This window comes from Ictalurus punctatus, chromosome 1, assembly GCF_001660625.3.
Source record: "Ictalurus punctatus breed USDA103 chromosome 1, Coco_2.0, whole genome shotgun sequence".
NCBI lineage: Eukaryota > Metazoa > Chordata > Actinopteri > Siluriformes > Ictaluridae > Ictalurus > Ictalurus punctatus.
In genome coordinates this window covers 4,402,662-4,428,226 of record NC_030416.2, presented here as the reverse complement: position 1 = coordinate 4,428,226, position 25,565 = coordinate 4,402,662, and the positions used below count along the sequence as shown (strand labels likewise).

General features: G+C 41.8%; 1 protein-coding gene across 1 annotated transcript in view; it reads right to left on the bottom strand.

Moving 5' to 3' along the window:
• The window catches only part of dnah5 (dynein, axonemal, heavy chain 5), a 106,280-nt gene that overhangs the window by 66,866 nt on the left and 13,849 nt on the right, over positions 1 to 25,565 (bottom strand). Inside the window, exons 2-25 of the mRNA XM_053679503.1 lie at positions 24,587 to 24,721; positions 24,395 to 24,479; positions 23,979 to 24,118; positions 22,664 to 22,882; positions 22,077 to 22,214; positions 21,809 to 21,985; positions 21,597 to 21,710; positions 21,377 to 21,484; positions 20,447 to 20,569; positions 20,105 to 20,320; positions 19,878 to 19,904; positions 14,485 to 14,592; positions 14,316 to 14,401; positions 13,845 to 14,166; positions 13,449 to 13,655; positions 12,768 to 12,939; positions 12,151 to 12,296; positions 11,702 to 11,876; positions 5,626 to 5,871; positions 4,799 to 4,995; positions 2,776 to 2,869; positions 2,545 to 2,687; positions 2,107 to 2,308; positions 89 to 324 (exon numbers count right to left, since the gene is read on the bottom strand). Coding sequence (XP_053535478.1) covers positions 89 to 324; positions 2,107 to 2,308; positions 2,545 to 2,687; positions 2,776 to 2,869; positions 4,799 to 4,995; positions 5,626 to 5,871; positions 11,702 to 11,876; positions 12,151 to 12,296; positions 12,768 to 12,939; positions 13,449 to 13,655; positions 13,845 to 14,166; positions 14,316 to 14,401; positions 14,485 to 14,592; positions 19,878 to 19,904; positions 20,105 to 20,320; positions 20,447 to 20,569; positions 21,377 to 21,484; positions 21,597 to 21,710; positions 21,809 to 21,985; positions 22,077 to 22,214; positions 22,664 to 22,882; positions 23,979 to 24,118; positions 24,395 to 24,479; positions 24,587 to 24,721 — 3,816 coding nt within the window. The remainder of the gene's footprint in view (positions 1 to 88; positions 325 to 2,106; positions 2,309 to 2,544; positions 2,688 to 2,775; positions 2,870 to 4,798; positions 4,996 to 5,625; positions 5,872 to 11,701; positions 11,877 to 12,150; positions 12,297 to 12,767; positions 12,940 to 13,448; positions 13,656 to 13,844; positions 14,167 to 14,315; positions 14,402 to 14,484; positions 14,593 to 19,877; positions 19,905 to 20,104; positions 20,321 to 20,446; positions 20,570 to 21,376; positions 21,485 to 21,596; positions 21,711 to 21,808; positions 21,986 to 22,076; positions 22,215 to 22,663; positions 22,883 to 23,978; positions 24,119 to 24,394; positions 24,480 to 24,586; positions 24,722 to 25,565) is intronic.

Sequence of the window (25,565 nt, the reverse complement as noted above, 5' to 3'; positions counted from 1 at the left end):
AAAAAATTCTAGCATGTTCTTAAAGAAAGTGTGCCTTTACAATTTATTAGGAAATGTGTTTATCCTGTTTTGGTGTTTTGTTCTTTACCTCAATGGGTACTACTTGGAAGTCGATGGAGATCTGATGCTCTCTGATCTCCTTCAGCGCTGCCATGGTGATGCGAATGTCATCCAGGTCTTTGATTTGCCGATGCAGTTTCTTGCCGGCCTCGTCCACGAACACCAGGATCTGCTCCATCTCACCGCGGTACTTCCTGTTGCAGTGGCGGCCAAAGTCCACGATCCAGCACTTGGTCTCGGCCATGAGGGCCAGCTTTAGATCGGCTATCAGCGAAAGAATCCAAATTCGATTAGCATAACGTGAATCATAATAATCTCAATGAAACAACGAAACTTAGCTTCTTTCCTGCTCTCAGTAAGCTAAGTTTTCAGTATAAGGCATAAGAATGGTACAATATTCTGGGGTTATTTTTATTAATAGGGTTAGGGTTAGTGTTAGTGCAGGGTTAGGGTTGGCGTTGGGGTTAGGGTTAAAATTCTGTGAATTTGTGCAACCAGCGATGGGTGAAGGGATAACATGTATATGCATGAAGCTACACTTCTAAACCAGTCTATACTTCCTAAGGTTTTTGGCTCCCTGCATTTATTTTACAGAAATCAAAGTAATAAATCAAATTATTCTGCAAAAAAACAGCAAGTATTTTTCTGGGATTTCCTGGACTCTCTGGTAAAATTTTGTCAAAGCCAGTTAAGATGCAGATGGCCAGTCAAAAAAACAGAAACGAAATCTAATCTTAAACACTCATCTCGCCCTGGATCTGATATTACGTATTTTCCTTTGTATTTTAGTACGTCTGAACATATTACATGTGTTGACTCAATAATGTTATTTATTAAATTTTTTACAAAACTTTCATGAAGCTTTACATTTATGACTCGTAGTCACTGCTTCAGCCTTAAACTTTGCATTTCTTTCAGACAATATCATTTCGCAATTCAAGATTTTACCATTCATAAACTTTTACACCCCAAAATGATTATCACCTATCTGATCATATGAACATGTGCTAATATTGTTTTTTAAATATTTTTTTTATTTGCATTGTTACCAACAAGTGTATTGTATTTAGATTTATTATGCATCATTAGAAAAAAAAATCCCATGCTATAACTTAGAACGTGTATAATTTAGAAATTATATGAAACGCAGAAACATATAAAAAATAACAAGAAAAATGAATAAATAAATAAGCAAGTAAACATGGGAAAAATGACCAAGAAAGTAATACATTAATATGAAGGAAAGAAAGAAAGAAAGAAAGCTATTATTTAAATAATTCTATTATTTAATTTAGTCTTTTTGTTTTAACTTGGTGCACAAAATACAAATGTTGGTTGTTGGGTGTTTTTTTTTCCAATTAAAATTTTTACCTTCATATACTGATACAGATCATTTTGAGCTTGAGGGCAACAATGTGAAATAATAAGGGTTAGAGTAATCTTTGTAAATACAATTATAAAGAAAAACCTGCCATTTTAACAGGGGTGTGCAGACTTTTTTTAATATCCACTGTGTCATATATCAAAGACGTAACTCTGGACTCCATTTCCCAGCAGCCACTGCACCATATTACTGTCATATGACCACCTGCACCTGTATCATGTTTTTGTTTAACGAGCACTCATATATATAGCCACTGTTCGCACTGCTTCTTTGTCTCACTTAATTGTCTTTCCATGCTTTTATCCATGCGGCGATGTTTGGTTTTGCCACAGTATTTTGCCTCGTGTTATTGTGTCTTTGTTGTTTTTGTCTGTTTGTTTATTAAATGTTTGAAATCTGCGACTGCTCCCACATCTACCTTTGAACCGTGACACACTGAATATCAAAAATGCTGATATTAGAGTGTTAGATTTCGCTCGCCAGCAGAAGCGTGTGCATATTATGTTCAATAAATGACATTTATTAGATAATTAGATAAAATAAAGATATGATCTATTGAGTATTTGAAAAGAAATGAACAGGACAGGAAGGTTAGCATATTTGGTGTGTGTACTCATAATGGCTAGGCTGTAAAAGCAGTGAAGTGATCAGGATGAGCTCACCTGTGTATAAAGCCAGCGCCCCCACGGTGATAAACTCAGGCTCGGCGCTAATTTCCTGCTCCAGGTCTCGGTAGAAGAGGATCTGAGACTCAAATTCTGCCAGCAGAGGGTTTCCCTGCACGAACATCTGGATGGTGCTCTCTCTGTCCTTCCTCCAGATGTGATGATATCGGCTGAAGTGCTCGAAGGCATTCATCGCTTCCTGTATCAGAGGAAAAGCAGCACTGCTGTAAAACACGACAGTGACAGGAACTCGCTCGTTTCTCTGATGTTCATTAAACTACTGTATAATGCATAGCTTCTCATCTGGTTAAACTAAAAGTGTGTGTTGATTTATATTGTCTGCTTTTGCACATTTTTGTACTTAACTGTAGGTCAATTAGCCCATTAGCTAGCAGACAGGCGTCAGGTTCGATACCCTCACCGTGTCGTTGTTACCTTCTTGCTGGAGTTGATTGAAGTGCTGAGGACAGTCACCAGCTTGATGATCTCCTTGTTCTCAGAGACACTCTTGTAGTAGTTTTTCGCTTGGACAGGAACAGCCTGGTTATTGCAAGCCGAGACGTCTGAAGCACTGCCGTCTGAAAAGAAACAACAAAACACAAGATCTAAAGGACTGATTATATCGGTTAATATAACGCTCTATAATCAATTACAACGATGGCTGACCGGCTAGGCTGCGGAGTGTTGTCTCTCCTTCCTCGGAGTCGCTTTCTCTGCTGTCCTGCCGCAGGGCCGCCATGCGCCTTTCGCTCATCTTCTTCTGTACAACCAAAAGTGGCTTTTTTAAATGCTTTTATAAACCCTTTTGAATATTAATACAGTCAAACTGGCCATGTAAATATGGCAATAGCATAGGCGTGCCACATCACATTAGAACTGAACAACACCTTCTGACTCCTGTTTTCATGATTTCCTTCAGCATCATAATTATCATCCTCCATTCCATTGCTTGGAAAGAAAACGACATTTTAGACACCTAAGTGGTTCATCAGATTGTCCGAAGCGATGGTAGTTTTCAGCCAGCGTGAAACATAGAAATCACGCTTGACTAGAGATCGACCGATATTGATTTTTTTATAACCGATACCGATTATTTGCATGTGCCCAATAACCGATATGCAGAACCGATATTTATTAATTGTTTTACTTCTGTTTTTGACACAATGATAACAACACCACTGAACTAAACAAGCCATTTTATTTGTAACAAATTTTCTTATTTATACACCAGTGCAAAATTTTTTTAAAAAAGCTTCAATGAGGTAACATTACGTGATTCCGTGAGTTTGTTCACCCACACGATATTACAAAAACCGATAACTGATTATGGAAAAATGCTTAAATATTGGGAAAAAGATCGGCAAAACCGATTAACGGTCGATCTCTACTCTTGACCCACAGGTTTTAAGATTTCCTTCAGCATAATTATACACACTTCGAAAAATCAACAAAATGAAATGGTTGTTTGGCTTTTACCTGTGTGACAGTATTGACAGTAGTGATGATAGTGAAACTGTTAATGGAAGTACTATTAAGGGTAGTAATAGTAGTAAAAATATTGATGGTAGTGACACTATTGACAGTAGTGGTAGTAATAGCACTATTGAAGGTAGTGACGGTAGTGACTCCACTGATGTTTACATGGACAGCAGTAATCTAATTATTGACCTTATTCTGAATAAGATGATATTTTGATTAAGGTGTTTACATGAGTTGCTTTTAGAATATTGTTTACATGTTATAGAACATAGATGGATTAATGGCACACGTCATTATGTCCCCACGTCACGCCGTCCGACGTTCCCTCCAGAATTTCACGTATCGACATAGAGTTCGTCTACGTTATGGTATCGTATACAGTTTTGGGTGTTTCAATTTTAATTTGATGCTATACATGCAAATAGACGACTGTTTGAAGCTACGGGCTGTGTTCGAAACCACGTACTTACCTGCTACATAGTAACCGAAATACGTGTATTTCACCTACTATATAGTAGGTAAGTATGTGGTTTCAGACGCAGCCGTGCTCTCTTGTTTGCCCTCAAACGGTTCACTGCTGCCGTGTGTATGTAGGTAGTGAGTTAGTGACAGCACTGACATTTTTGATGGTAGTGAAAGTAATAAAGCAACTGAATGTAGTGACACTATTGACGGTAGTGGTAGTAATAGCACTGTTGAAGGTAGTGACAGTAGTGACACTATTGCCAACAGTGACTCTACTGACAGTGGTGCTACTATTAATGAAAGTGGTGCAATTGACGGTAGTGACAGTATTCACACTGCTGATGGTAGTAGTAGTAATAACACTACTGAAGGTACTGACAGTACTGACATTTTTTATAGTAGTGACAATAATAGCACTACTGAAGATGGAGATATGGTGATAGTGACACTATTGACAGTTGTGACAGTAGTGATGCTATTGATGGTAGTGACTCTATTGAAGGTAGCGATGCTATTGACAGTAGCGGTGGCAGTGACCACTAATGACAGTAGTGACAACATTATGCATGTTAAATATGCTAGTATATTGTATAACCGACGTTGTCTAACTGAGTAAAGGCTTTTGCGAATAATTTTGACCAAACTGCCATTCATAGCCCAACTTATCAATGTACTATCAATTCTTTTTCATAAGTGAAGAACTTTTAGGTTGTTTTTTTTAACTGGCCAAAGGAAACAATACTACCTTCGATATTCTCTCCTTGCTCCACTGGCCGACACCCTTGCTGACACTGACCACACACTCTACGGCTTTATTTAACCCCTGCTGGATCTCTTCCAAAGCCGGCATCATGACAATGTTGGGGATGGAGAGACACATTCCCGCTCGGAAGATTGGCCGCTGCCTGCCGCTCTTCTGCCTGCTAGTAGTATCAGCCTCTGCTGCATAGGGAAATGAGGAATGGAGGTCAGCACTGTGAGAGTAATGAGAGCACTGGACGTTCTGGAATAAGAGAAGTGACACAACCTGCGGAACAGTTCCATAATTTAAATGCTTGGAAAAAGTACAGCAAACTTCATGAAAGTGGAAAACTGAACCTGTGGTATTCTTTTTTTTTTCTTTTAAGTTTGTTGCTCAGACGTGATGTTAAAATTAATGTTGCACGCTTCCAGTCAGCCACCAGTGGAATGTAAGAAAAAAAGCAGTCCATGTTATGAAACATTAATAGGCTGATATTCACCCAGAATGTATTAATGTTTAAGAAGAAATGAGCCTTCTGTCTTTAGCACAGAACCACCCAATCGTTATACTGGATTATTAGATGATGATGGATCTAATGCACTGTTGATCTTACAGTAACTCCAGCTGAAATCTAATCACAACTCTAACACCGTAACAATAAATTCAACTTTTTATCCCAATTAGATTTGTCAGACAAGAGTCCATCACTGTCACGTTTGACTAATATTAGTACAGTTGTATTGTTTTTTTGGACTCAATTGTTCTAATGATAAAGTTTTCCTACGTTAACCAAAAATGGACAGATCTGGACAGGAATTGACATTGCTGACCCAGAAAGTGCATGAGCGAGGAAGTGTGGATGCGTTTGCGCAGTGCCTCCAGTGTGTTGCGCGTCAGTCGGAGCAGCGCTTCCAAGTTGCGGTGGCTGAAGTGCGACAGAAGTTCCTGGGCTTGTTCCTCCATGACCTCCATCATGTGTCGCTTCCTCTTCTTCCTCATCAGAGGCGAGGAAGGTCCTGCGCTTAGGGTGGTTGTGTTACGGGACAATGCGTGCATGTCAGATTTACTCTCCTCATCTGCTGGGGAGAAAGTGAATACGAGAGTTCAAATTAAAATAAACAATTTCCTGTAAGACCTAAAAGGAGTTTATGCCCAATTTAGGATGTCCGAGTCCAAAACTCTGAGTCAGTGTAATGCAGTCAGCTGATGCCACCTGTCCCTTTAGTGCCCATTATATTCTGAAAAGTGTCTATCCCATTTTGTCCACTATACTCTATACTCAATCAGTTGGGGTTTTTTCCAGCCTACTATGCATGCCATCTGTCACATCTTGTCCACCAAAGTCTATCCAGTACATCTGTCCTTTTTTTGTCCATTATCACCAGTGCATTTCCCATTTTGTCCACCATACTCTGTACTAGAGGTCGCCCGATGGACCGAGGTACCTGCTGATAACAGATTAATCAACCGATAGTTTTTTTATTAATACTGAATGAAAACATAATACTCAAAGTAAAATATTGCTGAAGTTTATTACAACAAATAAGCAATACTTACTGTACCATGAAAATGTACTGCATTTTTTAATGAAATGAATATATAATTATTAATATAGACTAACTGTTTTGTCTGCCTTACTCTGTACACTATCTGTCCCATTATGTCCACCATACTCTGTCCACTATATTCTGTACATTTTCTATCCCATTTTGTCCATCATATTCTGTACACCAGTGGTTCTCGGGAGCACTGAGAGATCGGAAGGCGGGCGCAAAATGTTTTCAAGAAAAACAAACACAGACAGGGCATTATTTGGGTACTATTATTAGTGACTTTTTGGACAAACTTTAGCAGCTTTCCAAATGTTGGCAGTATTTTCCTGAAAGCGCAAGGTTTTGCTTTCCCGCTGCACTCACACCTCTCTCTGCATCTGCTCTGTTCAATGTGGAGCCGAGAGCCGGAGATTTAACAATGTCATGGATAACGAGACGCGCCCTTCCTCCCAATTTACACCATTCACATGCGACTGTTTTTAGAACGTAAGACAAATGGAACGCAACATGTTTTACATGTAAATTAGTCCATGTTTTTACAGCCTAGTTCTCTTGTTCAAAGTAGTTATAATGTTCCGAATCATTTTTTGATCATTCATGTTCCATACCTGTCTGTTATATAGTTTTATAAAAGTCATAAAAGGTTTTTTTTTATCATAAAAGTTATGAAAAGTAATTTAAAAAAGTACAAAAACACAAAAGCTGTCTATCTGTCTGTCTATATATCTGTCTATTGTGACGACAGGCCAGTGGCTGAGAAAGGGAAAGAGCGCTCCTCCCGTGACTGCAGCTATGGTGCTGAAGAGACAGTTCCGCTTCAGCGCCACCAATGTTTTGGACAGCCGGAGAGCGTGTGGCTGTGAGGTGGGGCCGCCGATACGCACAGCTGGCAGAAAATAATCAGCGCGGCCGCTGACCACCATCTAGCAGCCGCCGGAAGAGTATAAAAGGGCCATCCTCCGATAGGGAGACAGGAATCCCGAGGCACGCATAACAATTTGTTTTGTGTTTCTTGCAGATGACTCAGACTCAACTACGGATTTCGCCCCCTGGCTGCACCTGCGGTGTTGCCTGACTGCAGAACAGGATATCAGGCACTCAGGAACGCCCCGACAGCCCCGCGGATGACACCAGCGCCTGAGCACTTCACCCCACTGCACCTCTTTTGCTCCCCACACCCTCACGGAATTTAAATAAACTTTGCATGTTTGCCCCATAAATGGCCTCTTGTGTGTCTGTGCTCAGCCTTCAACCTGTCTAGGTTCGCTATACTGGTGGAGGATGCGGGCATGAGCACAGACCCACCCACTTAATTTTTTTTTTTTTAATGTTAAAAAACCCACATCGGAGAAAAAAAAAAGAATCCTATGCTGCAGCACCTGGTGGAGACCAATCTCTAGCAGCAGGCCATGACGCAGCAGCTCGCCCAAAGCCTGCAGGTCACAACCCGGGAGCTTTGAAAACAATCTTGGAAAACCCAGAAAACAATGACCCCTGCTGCCACCACACCTCTCCCTGACCCCGGCCGAGAAGCCCGGCGCCTTCTTCCCCGCCTTACCCCGGGGTGACCTAGAGGCCTTCGAACAAGTCGCTCACCAAGAAGACTGAGGCATCGAAGAGTGGCCACACATCCTCAGCCTGCTGCTCTCCTCCTCCTGTGGAGGAAGCAGCAGACTACGGAGAAGTAAAGAGGTAGATCCTGGCATGGTGTGGGTGAACCCCCCACCAGGCGGTGGTGGAGTTCCACCAATGGAGCTACAGGCCTGGAGCCAAGCCACACAGACAGATGGACGCCCTCCTGCGCAACACCAAGCGGTGGCTCCAACGAGACCAGTACACCACCACCGAGGTTGCAGAGAAGGTGGCCATGGATCAAATAAAGGTAGAGCAGGCACCTGGCCACAGCTAGTGGGCGTCATCCATGACCTCCCAGTACCACTGCTCCTGGGAAGAGACTGGCCTGGGTTCCGGGCCAGCCCAGCTCCCAAGGCCAGGAGGGTGCCCCAGTGAGCGAAGGAGGCACGAGTTCAGCAGGCCTACCTGGCTTAAGACGAGGGGGACGCCTCAGAAAAAGGTGAGCCGCACACATATACTAACCCAATATCGTCTGTGTTCCAACAGGTGAACCGGCAGGAGAACTTCGGGCGAGAGCAGAAAGAGGACGACCACCTGAAGCATTGCTGGGCCCAGGTGCGTCAGATCGAAGGTGTCGACCAGAGTCCAGACCAGGGGCTCCCCTCTGCCTACTTTCTAGTCAGGGGAGGCCTGCTTTACCACCGGACCAGCCTCAGAGGGGAAATTGTGGATCTCTTGGTAGTCCCCAAGACCAGAACCCAAACACTGATGCAGCTGGCCCATGCCCATCTGCTCGGGGGCCACCTGGGACACAAAACACGCTGGAAAAGCTGAAGGACCGCTTTGTCTAGACGGGAATGGACACAGAGGTCCAGGGCTTCTGCCAACAGTGCCCCCAGTGCCAACGTGTTGCCCAGAGGAAGCCCCCACCAGCGACCCTTATCCCTCTATCCATCATAGGCGTTCCCCTTCAAGATGATCAGCATGGACCTCATGGGGCCACTTCCAAAATCCGCCCGGGGTCATGAATACATACTGGTCAAAGTGGACTACGCCACCAGGTACCCCGAGGCGGTGCCACTACATAAAGCCACCTCCCGCAACATCGTTAAACAACTGGTGCTCATGCCTTTTGTGTCGAAACGAATATCTGATCTGAGACGGCTATTGCAGGTAAAACACCTGAAGGTGTCCGTCTAACACCCACAAACGGATATGCTCGTCAAATGGTTTAACCAAACCCTGAAGCGGATGCTGTGCCAGGTGGTAGACAAGGAAGGAAGGAACTGGGACCGCCTCCTGCCCTACGTCCCTGCGTATCCTGCCATCTGGGAGTGCCCCCAAGCATCCACGGGCTTCACACCCTTCGAGCTCCTCTTCGAATGGTGGCCTCGAGGATTACTGGACGTGGCACGGGAAGCGTGGGAAGAACAGCCCTCCCCGTTCCACTCGGTCATCGACTTTGTACAGGAGATGCAGGAGAAGATCAACCAAGTGGCCCCAATCATCCAGGGACATATGAGAGCCGCCCAGGAGGAACAGAAAAGAGTGGATAACCGCACAGCGCAACCATGGGAGTTCCAGCCTGGCGATTGGGTACTCCTGCTAGTACCAAACAGCTCCTGTAAGTTCCTAGTCCGTGGCAAGGCCCATATACAGTCCTTGAGAGGAGGGGCGCTGTAAACTATCGACAGGCAGCAGCCCGGTAAGTGAGCAGAGACAAAAACGTACCACATAAACCTGCTGAAGAAGTGGATGGAGCCAGCTCCAGTATTGTCTGCGTTCACTGCCCTAGAAACAGATCACAATGAGGGTGCCTTGGTCCAGCAGGGTGAAGACCTCACCCCCACACAAAGACAGTAGCTGATGGAGTTGGTGAGCCAGCCTACCTGGACGATGTCGTCATACACTCCTCCACTTGTTCAGATCACCTGTTCCACCTGGGGGAGGTCCTGAAGGAGCTCTGGAAGGCCGGACTGACAACCAACCCCAAAAAGTGCCACCTGGGGCTGACCGAGGCACAGTACATAGGCTACCGTATTGGCCGGGGCCTACTAAAACCACAGGCGAAGAAAATTGAGGCGGTTAAAGACTACCCACGGCCTACATCAAAGAAACAGGTACACGCCTTCTTGGGGTTGGCAGGGTATTACCGCAGGTTCGTGCCTAATTTCTTCTCTGTAGCCTCCCCCCTCTCAGATCTCACAAAGATGGGCCAGCTAGACCGGGTAAAATGGTCTGCAGAAGCGGAGCAGGCGTTCTAAGCTCTGAAAGAGGCTCTCACCAGCGCCCCAGTACTGCATAACCCAGACTTCACCCTTCTGTTCGCAGTACATACAGATGCATCCGAGACCGGGCTGGGCGCCGTCCTCTCGCAGACCTTCAATGGAGAAGAACACGCAGTCCTCTACATCAGCAGGAAGCTGTCCCCATTTGAGAGGAGATATGTTGCCATGGAGAGAGAGGCCCTGGCAATAAAATGGGCCATCGAGGAGCTGCGCTACTACCTGGCCGGTCGGCAGTTCATTCTGGCGACAGACCGTGTTCCACTGCAGTGGATGGCCAAGGGCAAAGACACTAACGCCAGGGTAACGCGATGGTTCCTTTCGTTGCAGAACTTCTCTTTTCAGGTCCAACACAGGGCAGGGACCAACTTGGGAACGCACATGGCCTCTCACGACGTGATGCACTGTGGGCCCAAGATACAGCAGCAGTAGGCTCGGAGCTGTAGGGGGGTACTGTGACGACAGGCCGGCGACTGGTGCACAAAAGGGAAAGAGCGCTCCTCCCGTGACTGCCGCTATAGTGCACCCGCACAGAATTTAAATAAACTCTCCACGTTTGCCCCATAAATGGCCTCTTCTGTGTCTGTGCTCAGCCCACCGCTGTCTACGTTCACTACACTATCTATCAAAAACAGATTATAGATTAGGTTATAGACGGTTACAGACGTACACTGTCTGTCCCATTTTGTCCGCCATACTCTGTCAACCATACTCTGTGCACTGTTTATCCCATTTTGTCCACCATACTTTGTCCACCACACACTGTACACTGTCTGTCCAAATTTGTCTACAATACTCTGTACACTGTCTATCCCATTTCATCTACCATACTTTGTACACCATCTCTTCAATTTTATCCACATACGTGGTACACCATTATGTCTATCATACTCTCTACACCATGTATTCAACTTTGTCCACCACACTCTGTCCATCACACTCTGTACACCGTGTATTCCATTTTGTCCACCATACTCTGTACACCATCTGTCCTGCTTTGTCCAACATATTCTGAACACTGTCTATACCATTTTGTCCACCATATTCTATACAACATTCACTAATAAAAGTCGAAATACTGCCCCCTGAATATACTGCCCCCTGAAATACTGCCCCCCCACTCTCAGCCCTGTATTGTCTCTCATGTTCTGTATGAATCTTCCTTTATTCCCTATCATACTCTTTAAGGTGTCTGTTCAATTCTGTCCGTCATAATGTGTATGCAATCTGCTGTTTGGTACAGTCATGTATGTACAACATACTGTATACCACCTGTGCCATTTTGTCCAACACTCTGGACATCATCTGTCATATTTTGTGTGTGACACAACTCTGAATACAAGGAGCTTTCCTTTTTGGATTTAAAACTTCTCTCACTGAATTTTGTCTCTTGGTCTGAATGCCTTTCCTCTTTTTATTTATTTATTTTTTTTTGTACATCATACAGAAGTTTACTGTTCACTTCCATGAAGCTCAGTGATCCAATCTCTCACCATCGCTGTCTGCAGGTCCCTCTTTGCTCTCAGCTCTGCTCTCGTCTGTACCCTTCTTCTCATCCTCTTCATCTTTCTGCTCGATTTCCAGCAGCATGTTTATCAATTCATTGGCTGCCTCCTCAACCAGAGAACTCTTTAGGTGCAGCAGCTGGGCTCCTTTAATGCAAAGCTCCTGTGCCAATATAAAAACACAACCACATACCCACTTTATCGGTTAAAACTCACTACTAACAAAATATGCAGAACATGTTGAATGGTAATGCTAAAAATGCTAGTACTATTTGACTGTGCAATGTTCAAAAGTATGAGTGAAAGTGTGATGGTGTTTAAGAAATACAAATTGGCAAAGAACTGAATGAGATTTAAACGAATTTGGAAATACATTGGTACGGTACTCTTGCAGGTATTTTATTGCAGGTAAATGTGTGGAAATGTGACAGACGTACCTTGGTGGTTTGTACAAACTCCTCACATGTGACAGGCTCGTCCTCAGGCAGCGCACACAGCGTGGCTCCGCTCATCTCCTGCAGCACAGCGTCAATCCTGAACTGCACTAAGTCATTCGCCCGGTCCAGGAGCAGCTCCAAGTCCTCTGGCCACAGTCAGAGGAGATATGTATCAGAAATGTATATCCTATAGTCCTATATGGCCTATAGTGCAGAGTGTAATACTTATAGTACTTGTATAATGTATGTTATATATGTACTATGTCATATATTCTATCTCTGTAGGAGATGTAAGGCATATAATGTAGGGTACATACAGTCCCCTCTGAAATTATTGGAACAGAGTTAGGGGTTAGAAACGCCAATTCTCTTTTTTGGGGGTATGTTGTTGAGGTTACAACATTAATATGAGTTGACAGATCAGAATTTCAGCTTTCATTTCCTATGTAGAGGCCATATAGGACATATGAGGGGACATAATGTATATGGAACATTTGAGACATACTGTGTATCAGACATGCAGGGAATATGTAGGAGAAATATATGGGACATGTAAAACATGTGGAAATATATATATATTTGGACATTTATTGAGGATTATTATTGGTCTTTATTACCGAGCGCTATGGTGATGCGGTCATAGTATTTGTCGATGTTCAGCGAGACCCAGTTGAGTGAGGTCAGGCCTGGCTGGATGACCTCGTCCACTTTAGCCACGTGTGGTGTGAGCAGCTGCTCAAAAGCAGGCTGGATCTTCGCCCTAACTCTGGAGTTCTCAGATAGTACCAACTAAGAGTGCAAAACGACACATCAATTAGCTATATCCTGGCCTGTTACTACAGAAACATGGAAGAAAAATTCAGTATATATTTAACATCAGTTAAATATTTTTATTAAGGATGCCAACAAATAAAAATCTCAAAATAGTCCAAAATGTCTTGAGACTTACACCGATTTATTTATTTTTACATTAATGAACCCAAAACATTTCTCCATTCACCTTGACAGAAATCAGGAGTGCTACATCAGCGCATCTTTCAAGCAGGGAAAACTGAGAGATAACTAATGTAAAATGGCAGGAAGGGGTGGGGCTTCCAGGTTGTCATCAGTTAAAATCAGAGAGTTCAAAACACCTGCGCAACTGTCAATCATTCTTGATTCATATGTCGAATGGCTCATCTGCAGTTTTCATTGGAGGGGAAAAGAAGACTCTTTTGCTATTTATGAGATCTCAAAAACCACCCAACCACAGCCAGGCCTCACAGCATCAAATAAACCATAACCCTGCCCCAACAAACCTGGAGTTTGTTGTAGTTCTTTTTCAGGACATCCTGTCGCTGCTGTAAGACTGTCGCAAACGGTGGGACATCAAGCCCCATCCGGCTCATGCAGTCCGTCTCGCGGATCTGGGTCAAGATCTGGGGGTCAAAGTTTACGTACAACTCCCGGCTTTCTGCACACTTGACCAGCAGAGAAGCCTGCAGGCCTACTTTAGCCACTTCAATCTAGAAAACAACAGTTATGTGCTTTGACTTCATGTATGAGTAGCGAAGCAAAAAAACAATGTCCAGGATTTATGTTTGAAAATAAAACTCACAAAACAACTGACAGCAAAAGACATATAGCTGAATCTAACACCGATGCTACAGCGTTTCATTCAATACCTTGACTGGTGTCATAACAGTAAATCTAACCTGAGCCATCCAGCCTTGGTGGTAAAGCACCTCAAACTCCAGCAGCACTTTGGCCACACGGTTGTAATTGCGTATGATGCGCTTGGCCTCGGCTGTATCAAGGACGCCTGGGTGCTGCTGGAAGAGCTCCATGGGTTGCTGGATTCTCCGGTACAGCTGCCGAGCCCAGAGGATCTTCCCTGCGATGGGAGGGAGGCCTCGGGAGATGGGCGGGTCCATCTTCTGCTTGTTGTAGATTCGTGACACCATCTCAATGTCGCGGCCGTAGTTCTGCAGGACCCTCTGGTACTTTTCACCGATGCCCAGGTCTGGGATGCCAAGTCTGGGCAACAAAATCAGATAGTAATTTGACAGAAATTTGATAGCATCACGGTTTAGAGTTTGATGCCTGTAGATACCAGAGTAAAACTGTATATATTCTGGTAAATAATAGTGAATATTTTCACATGGTGTACAATGACGATATCTCACCTTTCAAATTTCTTCAGAACGTTCAAGGCTCTCTCAGTACTCTGGATTTTGTCAAATATGTTGTCCATGAATGTCTTTAGTTGATTCTGGAACCAAATGGCTGCAGTTTAAATGTTTCCTTCACAAACTTCTGTGGTTCTCTGTAAGTATTCCTTAAAGATTTACTTACATGTAACTCGGTGGTCTGTCTACAAAACTCCTCATAGTCTTGATCAAAATCAGTCCTCCTCTGGTCCAAGAAATTGTACTGCTTATTTTTCAACGCAAGCACGATATTCTGGATAAAGACAACATAGGTTTGACTCAGACAGTAAATAAATCTGGTTTCTTTCAACTGCCATTGGCATAAATAGCACCATTTTAAAGGAATGACTGGAGGAAAATTATATATACACAAATTTTCTGAACGGCTAAGTGTTCGGGGTCCACATTTTGTAGTCATAGTTCTGTACTAGATCTAGAAGGCTAATGTACTTTACCCAAACTTTGCATAGAGTTTATGGAAGGGGTTCCCAAACTAGGGATTGTGACCCCCTGTGGGGTCGCTTGATTTGCAAATGATTGGAACTTTCACTATCCTGACATGCTAGTGATGTTAAAAAATGGCTTCTCCCTTAAATGAACAAGTGTTGTGTCTCAAATCACGTACTTATTTACTATTCTAGACGATCTAGAGGCGTAACTAACCAGGTTTCCTAATACACTTTTTTTTCCTATTACAGTGTTTGAATTTTAAAAACCTCTCATGTTGCCATCAAATGTACCAATAGGTCTGTTTCGCATACCCGACCTCTTTATTTTCAATATTCAAAAAATACTTCTTCAAAAAGGTCAGAGTTTTTGATCTGAGACAATCATGACAACAATCATGATAGTTGTAGAAGGTTGTAAGAGAAACAAAGCTCACCAGTGTGTTTAATGTCTCTGTGCTTTAAACATTTCACAGTTCAAATTAAAATCCTGATGGAGAGGGGTGTTTTGGCTCTGACGTGCCCTTCAGTGAATGCTGCTTTTGAATTTTTTGCAGGTTTACTTAAGATACGCAGCAACACACGCAGCACACGCAAGCAAAATCATGCATCAAGTATGATTTCCACACCCCAGTGTGGATATTCCTATGACATCACAGCACTTCCCACTAGACTGCTAAGTCAGAGCAAGTTACAATCATGTGAAAAAAATAAGTACACCCCATGGAAAGTGTCGGCTTTTTTTTTCTTTTCTTTTTTTTTTTTTACATATTTGGACAAGAAAACATTTGATCCCCTTTGAAACAGTGCCTATTAATAAAGTTGGTCAACTTGAACAAAACCACAAGGAAAATTAGCTTTTTTCAATCATTTATTCAACAGAAATACAGTGAGGGAAAAAAAGTGTTGCTGATTTTGTACGTTTGCCCACTGGCAAAGAAATGATCATTCTATAATTTTAATGGTAGATTTATTTGAACAGTGAGAGACAGAATAACAACAAGAAAATCCAGAAAAACGCATGTCAAAAATGTTATAAATTGATTTGCATTTTAATGAGGGAAATAAGTATTTGACCCCTCTGCAAAACATGACTTAGTACTTGGTGGCAAAACCCTTGTTGGCAATCACAGAGGTCAGACGTTTCTTGTAGTTGGCCACCAGGTTTGCACACATCTCAGGAGGGATTTTGTCCCACTCCTCTTTGCAGATCTTCTCCAAGTCATTAAGGTTTCGAGGCTGACGTTTGGCAACTCGAACCTTCAGCTCCCTCCACAGATTTTCTATGGGATTAAGGTCTGGAGACTGGCTAGGCCACTCCAGGACCTTAATGTGCTTCTTCTTGAGCCACTCCTTTGTTGACTTGGCCGTGTGTTTTGCGTCATTGTCATGCTGGAATACCCATCCACGACCCATTTTCAATGCCCTGGCTGAGGGAAGGAGGTTCTCACCCAAGATTTGACGGTACATGGCCCCGTCCATCGTCCCTTTGATGCGGTGAAGTTGTCCTGTCCCCTTAGCAGAAAAACACCCCCAAAGCATAATGTTTCCACCTCCATGTTTGACGGTAGGGATGGTGTTCTTGGGGTCATAGGCAGCATTCCTCCTCCTCCAAACACGGCGAGTTGAGTTGATGGCAAAGAGCTCCATTTTGGTCTCATCTGACCACAACACTTTCACCCAGTTGTCCTCTGAATCATTCAGATGTTCATTGGCAAACTTCAGACGGGTATATATATGTGCTTTCTTGAGCAGGGGGACCTTGCGGGCGCTGCAGGATTTCAGTCCTTCACGGCGTAGTGTGTTACCAATTGTTTTCTTGGTGACTATGGTCCCAGCTGCCTTGAGATCATTGACAAGATCCTCCCGTGTAGTTCTGGGCTGATTCCTCACTGTTCTCATGATCATTGCAATTCCACCAGGTGAGATCTTGCATGGAGCCCCAGGCCGAGGGAGATTGACAGTTCTTTTGTGTTTCTTCCATTTGCGAATAATCGCACCAACTCTTGTCACCTTCTCACCAAGCTGCTTGGAATGGACTTGTAGCCCATTCCAGACTTGTGTAGGTCTACAATCTTGTCTCTGACATCCTTGGAGAGCTCTTTGGTCTTGGCCATGGTGGAGAGTTTGGAATCTGATTGATTGATTGCTTCTGTGGACAGGTGTCTTTTATACAGGTAACAAGCTGAGATTAGTAGCACTCCCTTTAAGAGTGTGCTCCTAATCTCAGCTCATTACCTGTATTAAAGACACCTAGGAGCCAGAAATCTTTCTGATTGAGAGGGGGTCAAATACTTATTTCCCTCATTAAAATGCAAATCAATTTATAACATTTTTGACATGCGTTTTCTGGATTTTCTTATTGTTATTCTGTCTCTCACTGTTCAAATAAATCTACCATTAAAATTATAGACTGATCATTTCTTTGTCAGTGGGCAAACATACAAAATCAGCAGGGGATCAAATACTTTTTTCCCCTCACTGTATAAATAGAAAAAATATCAAAAGTAAGCACACACTTGGTCTCAGAAGCTAGTATTGCCTCCTTTAGGAGAAATAACTTCTTGTAGGTGTTTTGCATAAATGTCCACCAGGCTTGTGGGAATTTTTGACCACTCTTCCATGCAATATTCTTTCAGTTGCAAGATGTTTGAGGGTTTTCTTGCATGTTTCTTGCATGTCTGCCTGTTTCAACACCCCCCCCCCCCCCCCCCCCCCCCCCAACATTTCAATGGGATTCAAATCCTTTCGGACAGATGGCTTCACATGATATTCAAGCACTCTTTGATATGATGCAGAAATCATAGTTGAATCAATGAATGCGAGCTGTTCAGTCTCTGAGGCAGCGAAGCAACCCCAAACCATAACATTTCCACCACTGTGCTTCATAGTTGGTATGAGCTGCTTCTCCTGAAAAGCTGACTTTGGTCTGTGCCAAACATGTCTGCTGTTACTATGGCCAAACAACTCTATCTTTGATTCATCTGTCCAGAGCACACTATTCCAAAAGGCCTGCTCTTTGCCTATATGCTCATCGGCAAACTGTAGTCTTGCAAAGGCTTTTTCCTGGCTCGCCTCCCATGCAGGTCAAATTTGTGCAATCTCTTTCTGATTGTAGACGCATGCATTTTGACACCAACAGTTGAAAGACTTACTAGCAGATCCTGTGATGAAATTTTGGGGTTCTTGGAGACTTCTCTTTGCATTAGACAGTCCGCTCTTGGGCTGAATTTGCTTGGACGGACAGTCCTGGACAAATTGGTAGTCGTTTGAAATCCATTTATAGATGATTTTCTTTTCAGTGGAATGATGTATTTCAAATAATTTGGAGATCTTTTTACATCCCTTGCCAGACTCATAGGCATCCACAACCTTTTTTTCTGAAGGTCTTACAGAACCCTTTAGATCTCGGCATGATGGCACCACACACCTCAATAACAAAGGGAACACCAGACACTAGATATGAGAGGGGTATAAATAAGAAACTTGCACTCCCTAAGCAGGTTCTAATCACTGGCACCCAATCTTGAACATCTGATTCTAATTATATGGATTTGAAGGTGTGATAAATGTAGATGTGTACATACATTTTCCATGTGACTGACCTCGTTTTTTTTTGTTCAATTATATTGTAAAAATTACTACAAAATGTAAATTTTATGCTACTAGATAGTGTATCACCTTTATTAATAGGCACTGTTTCAAACAAGATCAAATGTTTGATTGTCCAAATATGTCAAAATAAATCAATAAATAAAATAAAATAAAAAGCCAACAATTTCCTGATGACTGTATGTTCCTTTGGTTTTAGGTCACTTATGTTACATATATGTACTGTTCTGTAGGTTACTGACATAATAAAATGGTCAAATGTTACAGTACCCCTATATTATAATTCTGGAAATTATTATTTTTTAATGTGGTCAGGTCAAAATGGCGTCATTTGTCAAAAAAAAAACAAAAAAAAACCCTGCTATATGGACAATAAGGATTCTGCCTTTGGAGAACAAAGAAAAGATTGACTTGCCACATATCAGTTTGCAAATTGGTAAATGTGACTTTTATTAGCTACATTAAACTTTTGGTTCTAAATCTAAATGTAGACACCAAATGTAGACATCTTGACTGATGTATGACATTTGAAGCAAGTTTCATTTCCTCCCATACCATTCCTTTAGGCTTTTAAACCAGTTGCATGTTTCATTATTTATTAGCATGTTAGTGCATGTAGTCTACCATTAGCTCATGGTCTGGTTAATTAGGGTTATTGGTTTTAATAAAGTTAAACTGTATATTAGCTTATCTAGCCGTATATGGTTGCTCAGAACAGCAACCCACTATAAAATATTCATTGTCTGTTACAGACTATCAGCTTTTACAAAGGACAGAAGATTGCATTAGGTCTTAATCGGCATTTGTTCAATTATTCACCAAGCATACTGTCCACTGCCTTTCAAGACACCTCCGCAACGTCTTTCTAAAAATTTAAAAGCTGGAGGTGAATAAACTCTGCATTGTAATGGGAAGATGAGATGAATGTTAATGGCCTGAAGGTAATATAACGGTACACTGTAACTAGCTCTCTATTGAGACTGCCCTTTTATGTGGCTCTTTCAAATGAATTTCCTGTAAAAAAAAAAAAAAAAAAGAAAGAAAAAAAAAGAAAAAAGAAAACTAACTAAAATAAATCTATATGTTATAAAAAAGAGCACAGTAGTGAGCTCAGACTAAGGTAAAAGGACACATTTGAATCTTTGTCATCTTGGTTACACCATGGGGTGGCTATTGCTCAGGTGGTAGAGCGGGCTGTCCACTAATTGTACTACTCTCCACTAATCATAAGGTTGACGGTTCAACTCCTGGCCCACATGACTCCACATACCGAAGTGTCCTTGGGCAAGACACTGAACCCCAAGTTGTTCCCAATGGCAAGTTAGCGTCTTATGGGTGAATGAATTGTTGAACTGCTAAGGTTAAAAAAACGCTATATAAGTGCAGTGCCATTTACCATGCAAAGACATGCATTAGAAACAGCATGAGACATGCACTACATCTAATGACCAACAGAAAGTACTCTTTTTCCTCAGGTTACCTCCCATTTTCCTTGCATTTCTGCAGTCTGTCCATTAGGGGCAGTAAAGAGACAAATATAAAGGTTAGACCCCACACTGAAATGCTCTTTAATGGTGTGGTGGGTGTATGAACTCGGAAATAATTATTTTAAAATGCATTAAATGATTACACACATTTTCATACAGACTGGTAAAAGAAAACATTTAATCAAAAATAAAACACTGCAATTATCTTCAACGGGCAAACCTGAAATCTGGTCGCCATTGTTTCCAGACCCTCGATCTTAGAGTCCTGCAGGGCTGAGTAGGTGTTGATGGTGCTGAACGCTGCGAGTATTTTGTTCAGGCGTCTCTGGAAAGTGTCAAACTTGCCAAATATGTACATCTCACTGAAGTCAAACTGGCGCTCTGATGTACTCTGCTCCAGCTTCTGCTTGGTCTTGTGGAAATATTTCTGGTATTCCTGATAAACAATTGCATGCTTTCATAAGAATTACACATGTACGTAGTTTGAAAAAATGTACTGGTTAAAAAAGTAAATGACATTCACCATCACCATAAGTAAATCTACCATGCAATATTCTGTTACCTGGTTTAGACGAATGGCTGCTCGGAGCTTCTCTGCTACCGCATCCTGAGGCTGGTCCCATATTGTGGCTGAACCGTTGTTAGTGATGTAGGCCTTGCAAGCTGTTATCATCTGATTTGTGACCTGAATATAGCAAGCTATGGTTTAGTCTGAGTATCAGAATCAATTATAAAATAAAATAAAATAAAATAAAATAAAAAACAGTTTATCCAGGTCTTTTGGCAAGACCAGAATATTTTATGGCTCAAATATTAAAAATTAAATCTATGTTACACAATGTTTTGTACCCCCATTTACACAGCTTTTGGGTGAGATAGACTTTATTTAATGTGCTTAGAGGCAGAATGCGTGTACTCAGTGTTTATTATGGTTAATCTATGGGCAATCGCTTCATAGTGTGGTTATAAAAACACAGACGGGCAATATTAAAAAGGATAATCCATACTCAAAACATGTCAACATAGGCACTAGTCAGAAACCGATAGACAAGAAACAACACTCAGAAATTCAGAATGTGATTGGCAAGACTTTGCAAAGAAGAAAGGAAACAACAGGGTTAAATACTTCATTAAGGGCTGAACACAGAACAAGTGCACACATTAGAGAAACAAACCACTGACAGGACATGGGCAGGGAAAGGACTGGCACTAAAAATAAAACATATGGCCATATCATAAAGAAAAGCACATGGAGATTAAAAATAAAATCAAGAAGCTCTCGCTGCACTGGGAAACGGTTCATCACAATAGAAGGTGTATTTCAATAAAACTTTTTTTTCATTGCCAAATCATCATATACTTGCCCCAAGTGACATAATACCATGTAATATCATTTTTAAATCAATGGTTTTGTACAGTATCAGCGATGGTCTATATTTTGACTGGATCGAAAAAGTAATACAAAACGTTACAATACACCTCCGTCTCTTACTTTAACAAAAAGGGATGTGATCTTCTCTGAGGTGTTGTAATAACAGGAGATGCTGTGAATCATCCGGATGGCGTTTATGAGCCCAGGAATGGCCTCCACCATTGACACCTGTGTTAAGAAACAAATATATATGAAGTATCAGTATAAGAGATTATAGTATATGAATAAGAAAGGCCTGTTGGCTGGATAAATGGTTGTGTAACATTATTGTTTGTCTTACAGGGTCACTGTTGTACAGCGGGTCACAGAACCTCTCGAGTGTGTAGAGATACTTCACATTGTCCTTGGCCTCATTTGCTGAATCTGTGATCCTGATGTCCAGTTCCCTCCAAGCCTGGAAGAACAAACCAATAAAGGCAGCCGGTGAGTAGGCCCCGTAATTAAGCACCAGGAATGAACAACTATTACAGCTGAGCTTTGGAGAATTACCACCTTGATGAGTTTGGATTTGGCTATCATGAGGACGCCCAGAACGGCTTTGACGTTGGGGCTCTTAAGCTGGTCCAGAAGGTAGTTAAAGCGAGACATGCGCTTCTTCCAGTGGTCCAGCTCGGCTCGAGGACCCAGATCGTCAGCCTCCTTCCTTAGCTGGTCACTTTCTGCTAGAACCTTATGAACGAGAACAAGAACGTTGCGATGGATGAGACCATCTCGGATCGGTCAACGCACTGCTCACATTAATTTCCCTCTTTTCTTTTACCTGCTCGATCTGCTTGATCCAGATCTTCATACAGGCTTCAATCTTCTCCATAGCTTCGGTGCTGTTGGCCACTGCTGTGTAGTCTGAGGGGCCTTTAAGGGTTTTCAGATCAAAGGTGTCACACTCTTTGAGGTTCACCTGGGAGATCAGGGGGGAAAAAAGGCCATTTTACTGCAAATGTGACTTTTACCAAAGGCCTTTTTAACATTCCCACTGTTCATGTCCATGGTGAATTACTGAATTGGAGTGATAGGTACAGTCCCATGAGCATTTTTCTACTGAAGCTGTCTATATGGCTGTCCTTGATGGCAGATTTAATCTGTGTGTGTGTGTGTGTGTGTATGTGTGTGTGTGTGTGTGTGTATTCCCTGGGCTACCATCTGCATCAATATTTTACAGTATAGAAATTTATGGGGCTAAAAGCTGTATGAAAAATGACCTCATAGATAGATTCCAATCTTTCACATTTCAAATTCTTTCCACAGAAGAAAGTGGATCGATATCAGCATAATAGGCATATGTGTGTGTGTGTGTGTGTGTGTGTGTGTGTGTGTGTGTGTGTGTGTGTGTGTGTGTGTATGCTTCACCTTCTCCTCCAGGCTCTCCTGTGCCCCGGTGAGCACAGCGACGAAGCTCTCTAGAGAGCTGATAAAATCCTGTTTAACCGAATGAGCCTGAGGGCTGGACAGCTCACCCCAGCCATGGTTCATCTTCCTCAGTGTGGGAATGAAGATCTCGGAGAGCAGCTGCTCCACACTCTTCAGCAAACCCACTCCGGTCGTGTCCAACATGTTGAAGTTCACATCCTAAACAAGACCAAAGCGCAAAAATTTAAAAAGAGCAGTCTGTAGAGTTTATTTGTTTGTTTGTATTTTATCTCATTTGAGCTGCTTTGTTTCATTTTATGGTATTTTTTTTATTACAAAGAACTTTACAAGTGGTTGAAAAGAATAGAAAATTACTTCTAAAAATATAGTCCAACATACAAATTTACTCATATCAAGAAAGAAAAATCATATCCGTTTTCCATTTGAGTTGAGTCTTGGGTTGTTAATTAGCACTTTAGTTACTCAGCTTTAAAATAAAATGACACAAATACTACAAATAAAAGAAAATGACAAAGATTACACATATGCCTCCAAAAATGAAGTCTAGAAATGATCAATGTTTAGTTTACTCAAATAGAAAAAGGAAAATTTCCCATTTCAGTTATGTAGCAAAGTTTTAAATGAAAATTAAAAAAAGAAAATGTTAAAAATAAAAGAAAATGACTAAAAAAAGATCTATACACAACCTAACATATAGTCTGAAAAAGCAATTTGCTCAGATTACTCAAAAGAGGAAATTGACCAGTTATGTTGCGTTACTATTTGAGTTGCCTTGGTTAATTTTTGGTACTTTGCTGGATTTTGTATGTTTTAATTAAAAGAAACAAAGTTCATGATGTTCATGGGGTCATCAAAGGTCATGAGTTAGATGACTTATATTTTTGAATCTTTAAATCAAAATCAAATCAGTCCAGTTTTACTCAAAATGCAATGGAAAATTTCTATCCTTTCCTTTTTTGAGTTGCATGAACTCGTTTATTTGTATTTATTACAACATTTTTTAGATTTTACTATACAAAAAAAAAAATAACAAAGCATCACAAGCAAAACTCGATGATGAGCATGGAGTCTAGAATGTATGCCCAAAGACCTCAAATGGTGGATTAAACAGTGATTTGAGTTGCCATGTCTGATTCGAGTCGCGCCGATGTCTTCCAGAACTACGTTAATCAAGGAAAACATCTCAAATGATCACATTTTGAAGCTGAAGTAAGTAAGAAGTATAAATAAACTGAATTTGTGCTTCTGAAAGGGAAAACAAAATGAATAATAGTGTTGGACTGTTCATACGTACCCTGTGGATGTTCTCGGCAGTGACGGCCTTGGAAGTACTTGCCCGTGTGAAGAAAACACACACACCGGTCAGAGCGACGTCAGTGCCCTCTGTCACAAACACTTTCGCTTTCTTGCTGCGGATCGCAGGGGAAGCAACAGCTACCGGACGTGAAAAGACAGATAAAGCTAATCAAGTGTTCCTGTAAGTTTATATACATTCTAATACTTTATTTTAGTCCGCAATTAATTAAGTATTTTAAACCTGGCAATAAAATACATTGCATATGACCACATGATTGAGCACAAGCTGAAATTAAAATGATCATTCCTAGCCATCCAAGCCAGCTGTCGGAAAAGGACGCCTAAGTTTGGACTACGTATATCCCAATAATTAACCATATTATTAGGTAATCACACTTTACATCATGCACTAACCTGATTCCGTGGACTCTGTGTCTTGATAATAAAACATGAGGTGTGGAAGACCATCAGCAGCAAAAAACTGCTCCATCCGGTCAATCTGAAAAGGAATTGAAACAGGTTTAGAGTTTTAGTCATTGTAGGCATTGTGGACCGGACAGACCTGAAAGCAACTCGGTGACACACTGGGAGTCATTATTATCGCACCTGAGCACCTTCCAAAATGGCGTCCTCCACCTCCGCCTTCTCCAGGCCCGTGCAGGAAGCCACGATGCTCAGTGCGTAGTCGTGTCTGCCATCCAGTCGTGCTCGTTTCGACTCGCGCTCTTCCTTCAGCTTTTGCTGAGAGACAGAATTAAAAAAGTAATAAGAACACAAAATCTAGATGGCTTGCCAACGTCTCCAAAGGAAGGTTTCGGGTGATCCGAAACACGGTTGCTGTGGACACGAGTGGGAATTATGTGACTGAGATCATGCTAATTAGTCTGGATTTACAGTCTTGTTTTTTGGGGTTTTTTGCAACTGAAGGCTGCTTGTTTTAACATTCTTAATCAAATGTTTTATTCTTAATAAAAATGTATTTATTTGAGGATAATGAGGATTTGGTGTGCAATTCTAACATCCAATTTTGAAAGGAACATGAAAGGTCACAATAAAAGTAGAAGTTAATCTCAGTGGGATCATTTTAATAAATATTACTAAAGTAGCATGCAGTGCCTTGCGTAACGCTGGGTGAAGTTAGTGTAAATAGCAACCTCTAACAAGGCCAGCTATTTGTCATTATTCTAACACTTGGGCTGCCTCGTCCACAGCCAAAAAGCATCTCATTAGCAACTTGTGTGTCAGTTTCTAGCTTTTCAGAGCAGGATGTAGTCGCTGGTAAAACATCCACATTAAAACTCTTTCAAAGTTATTAGAAAGTTCAGTCTGAAGCCATTAGTGGTGAGGAAATGGCGTCTGTGCTTGATGGTTTGTCAGTCAAATGGCGTCTTTCTGTAAAACTAGAACGCTAAAAGTCTAGTTTGCGAGACTAAGTGCAAAAAAGTCTAAGTGCAATTTAACAGCAAATGTGTGACAATACATTAATAAATAAATAAAGATAAAACGCAAGAAGCTAGCTAAAAAATGCTGACGCTCATTCTCCACTCAGAAAGGTTCGATCAATCACAAATACAAATAAACAACA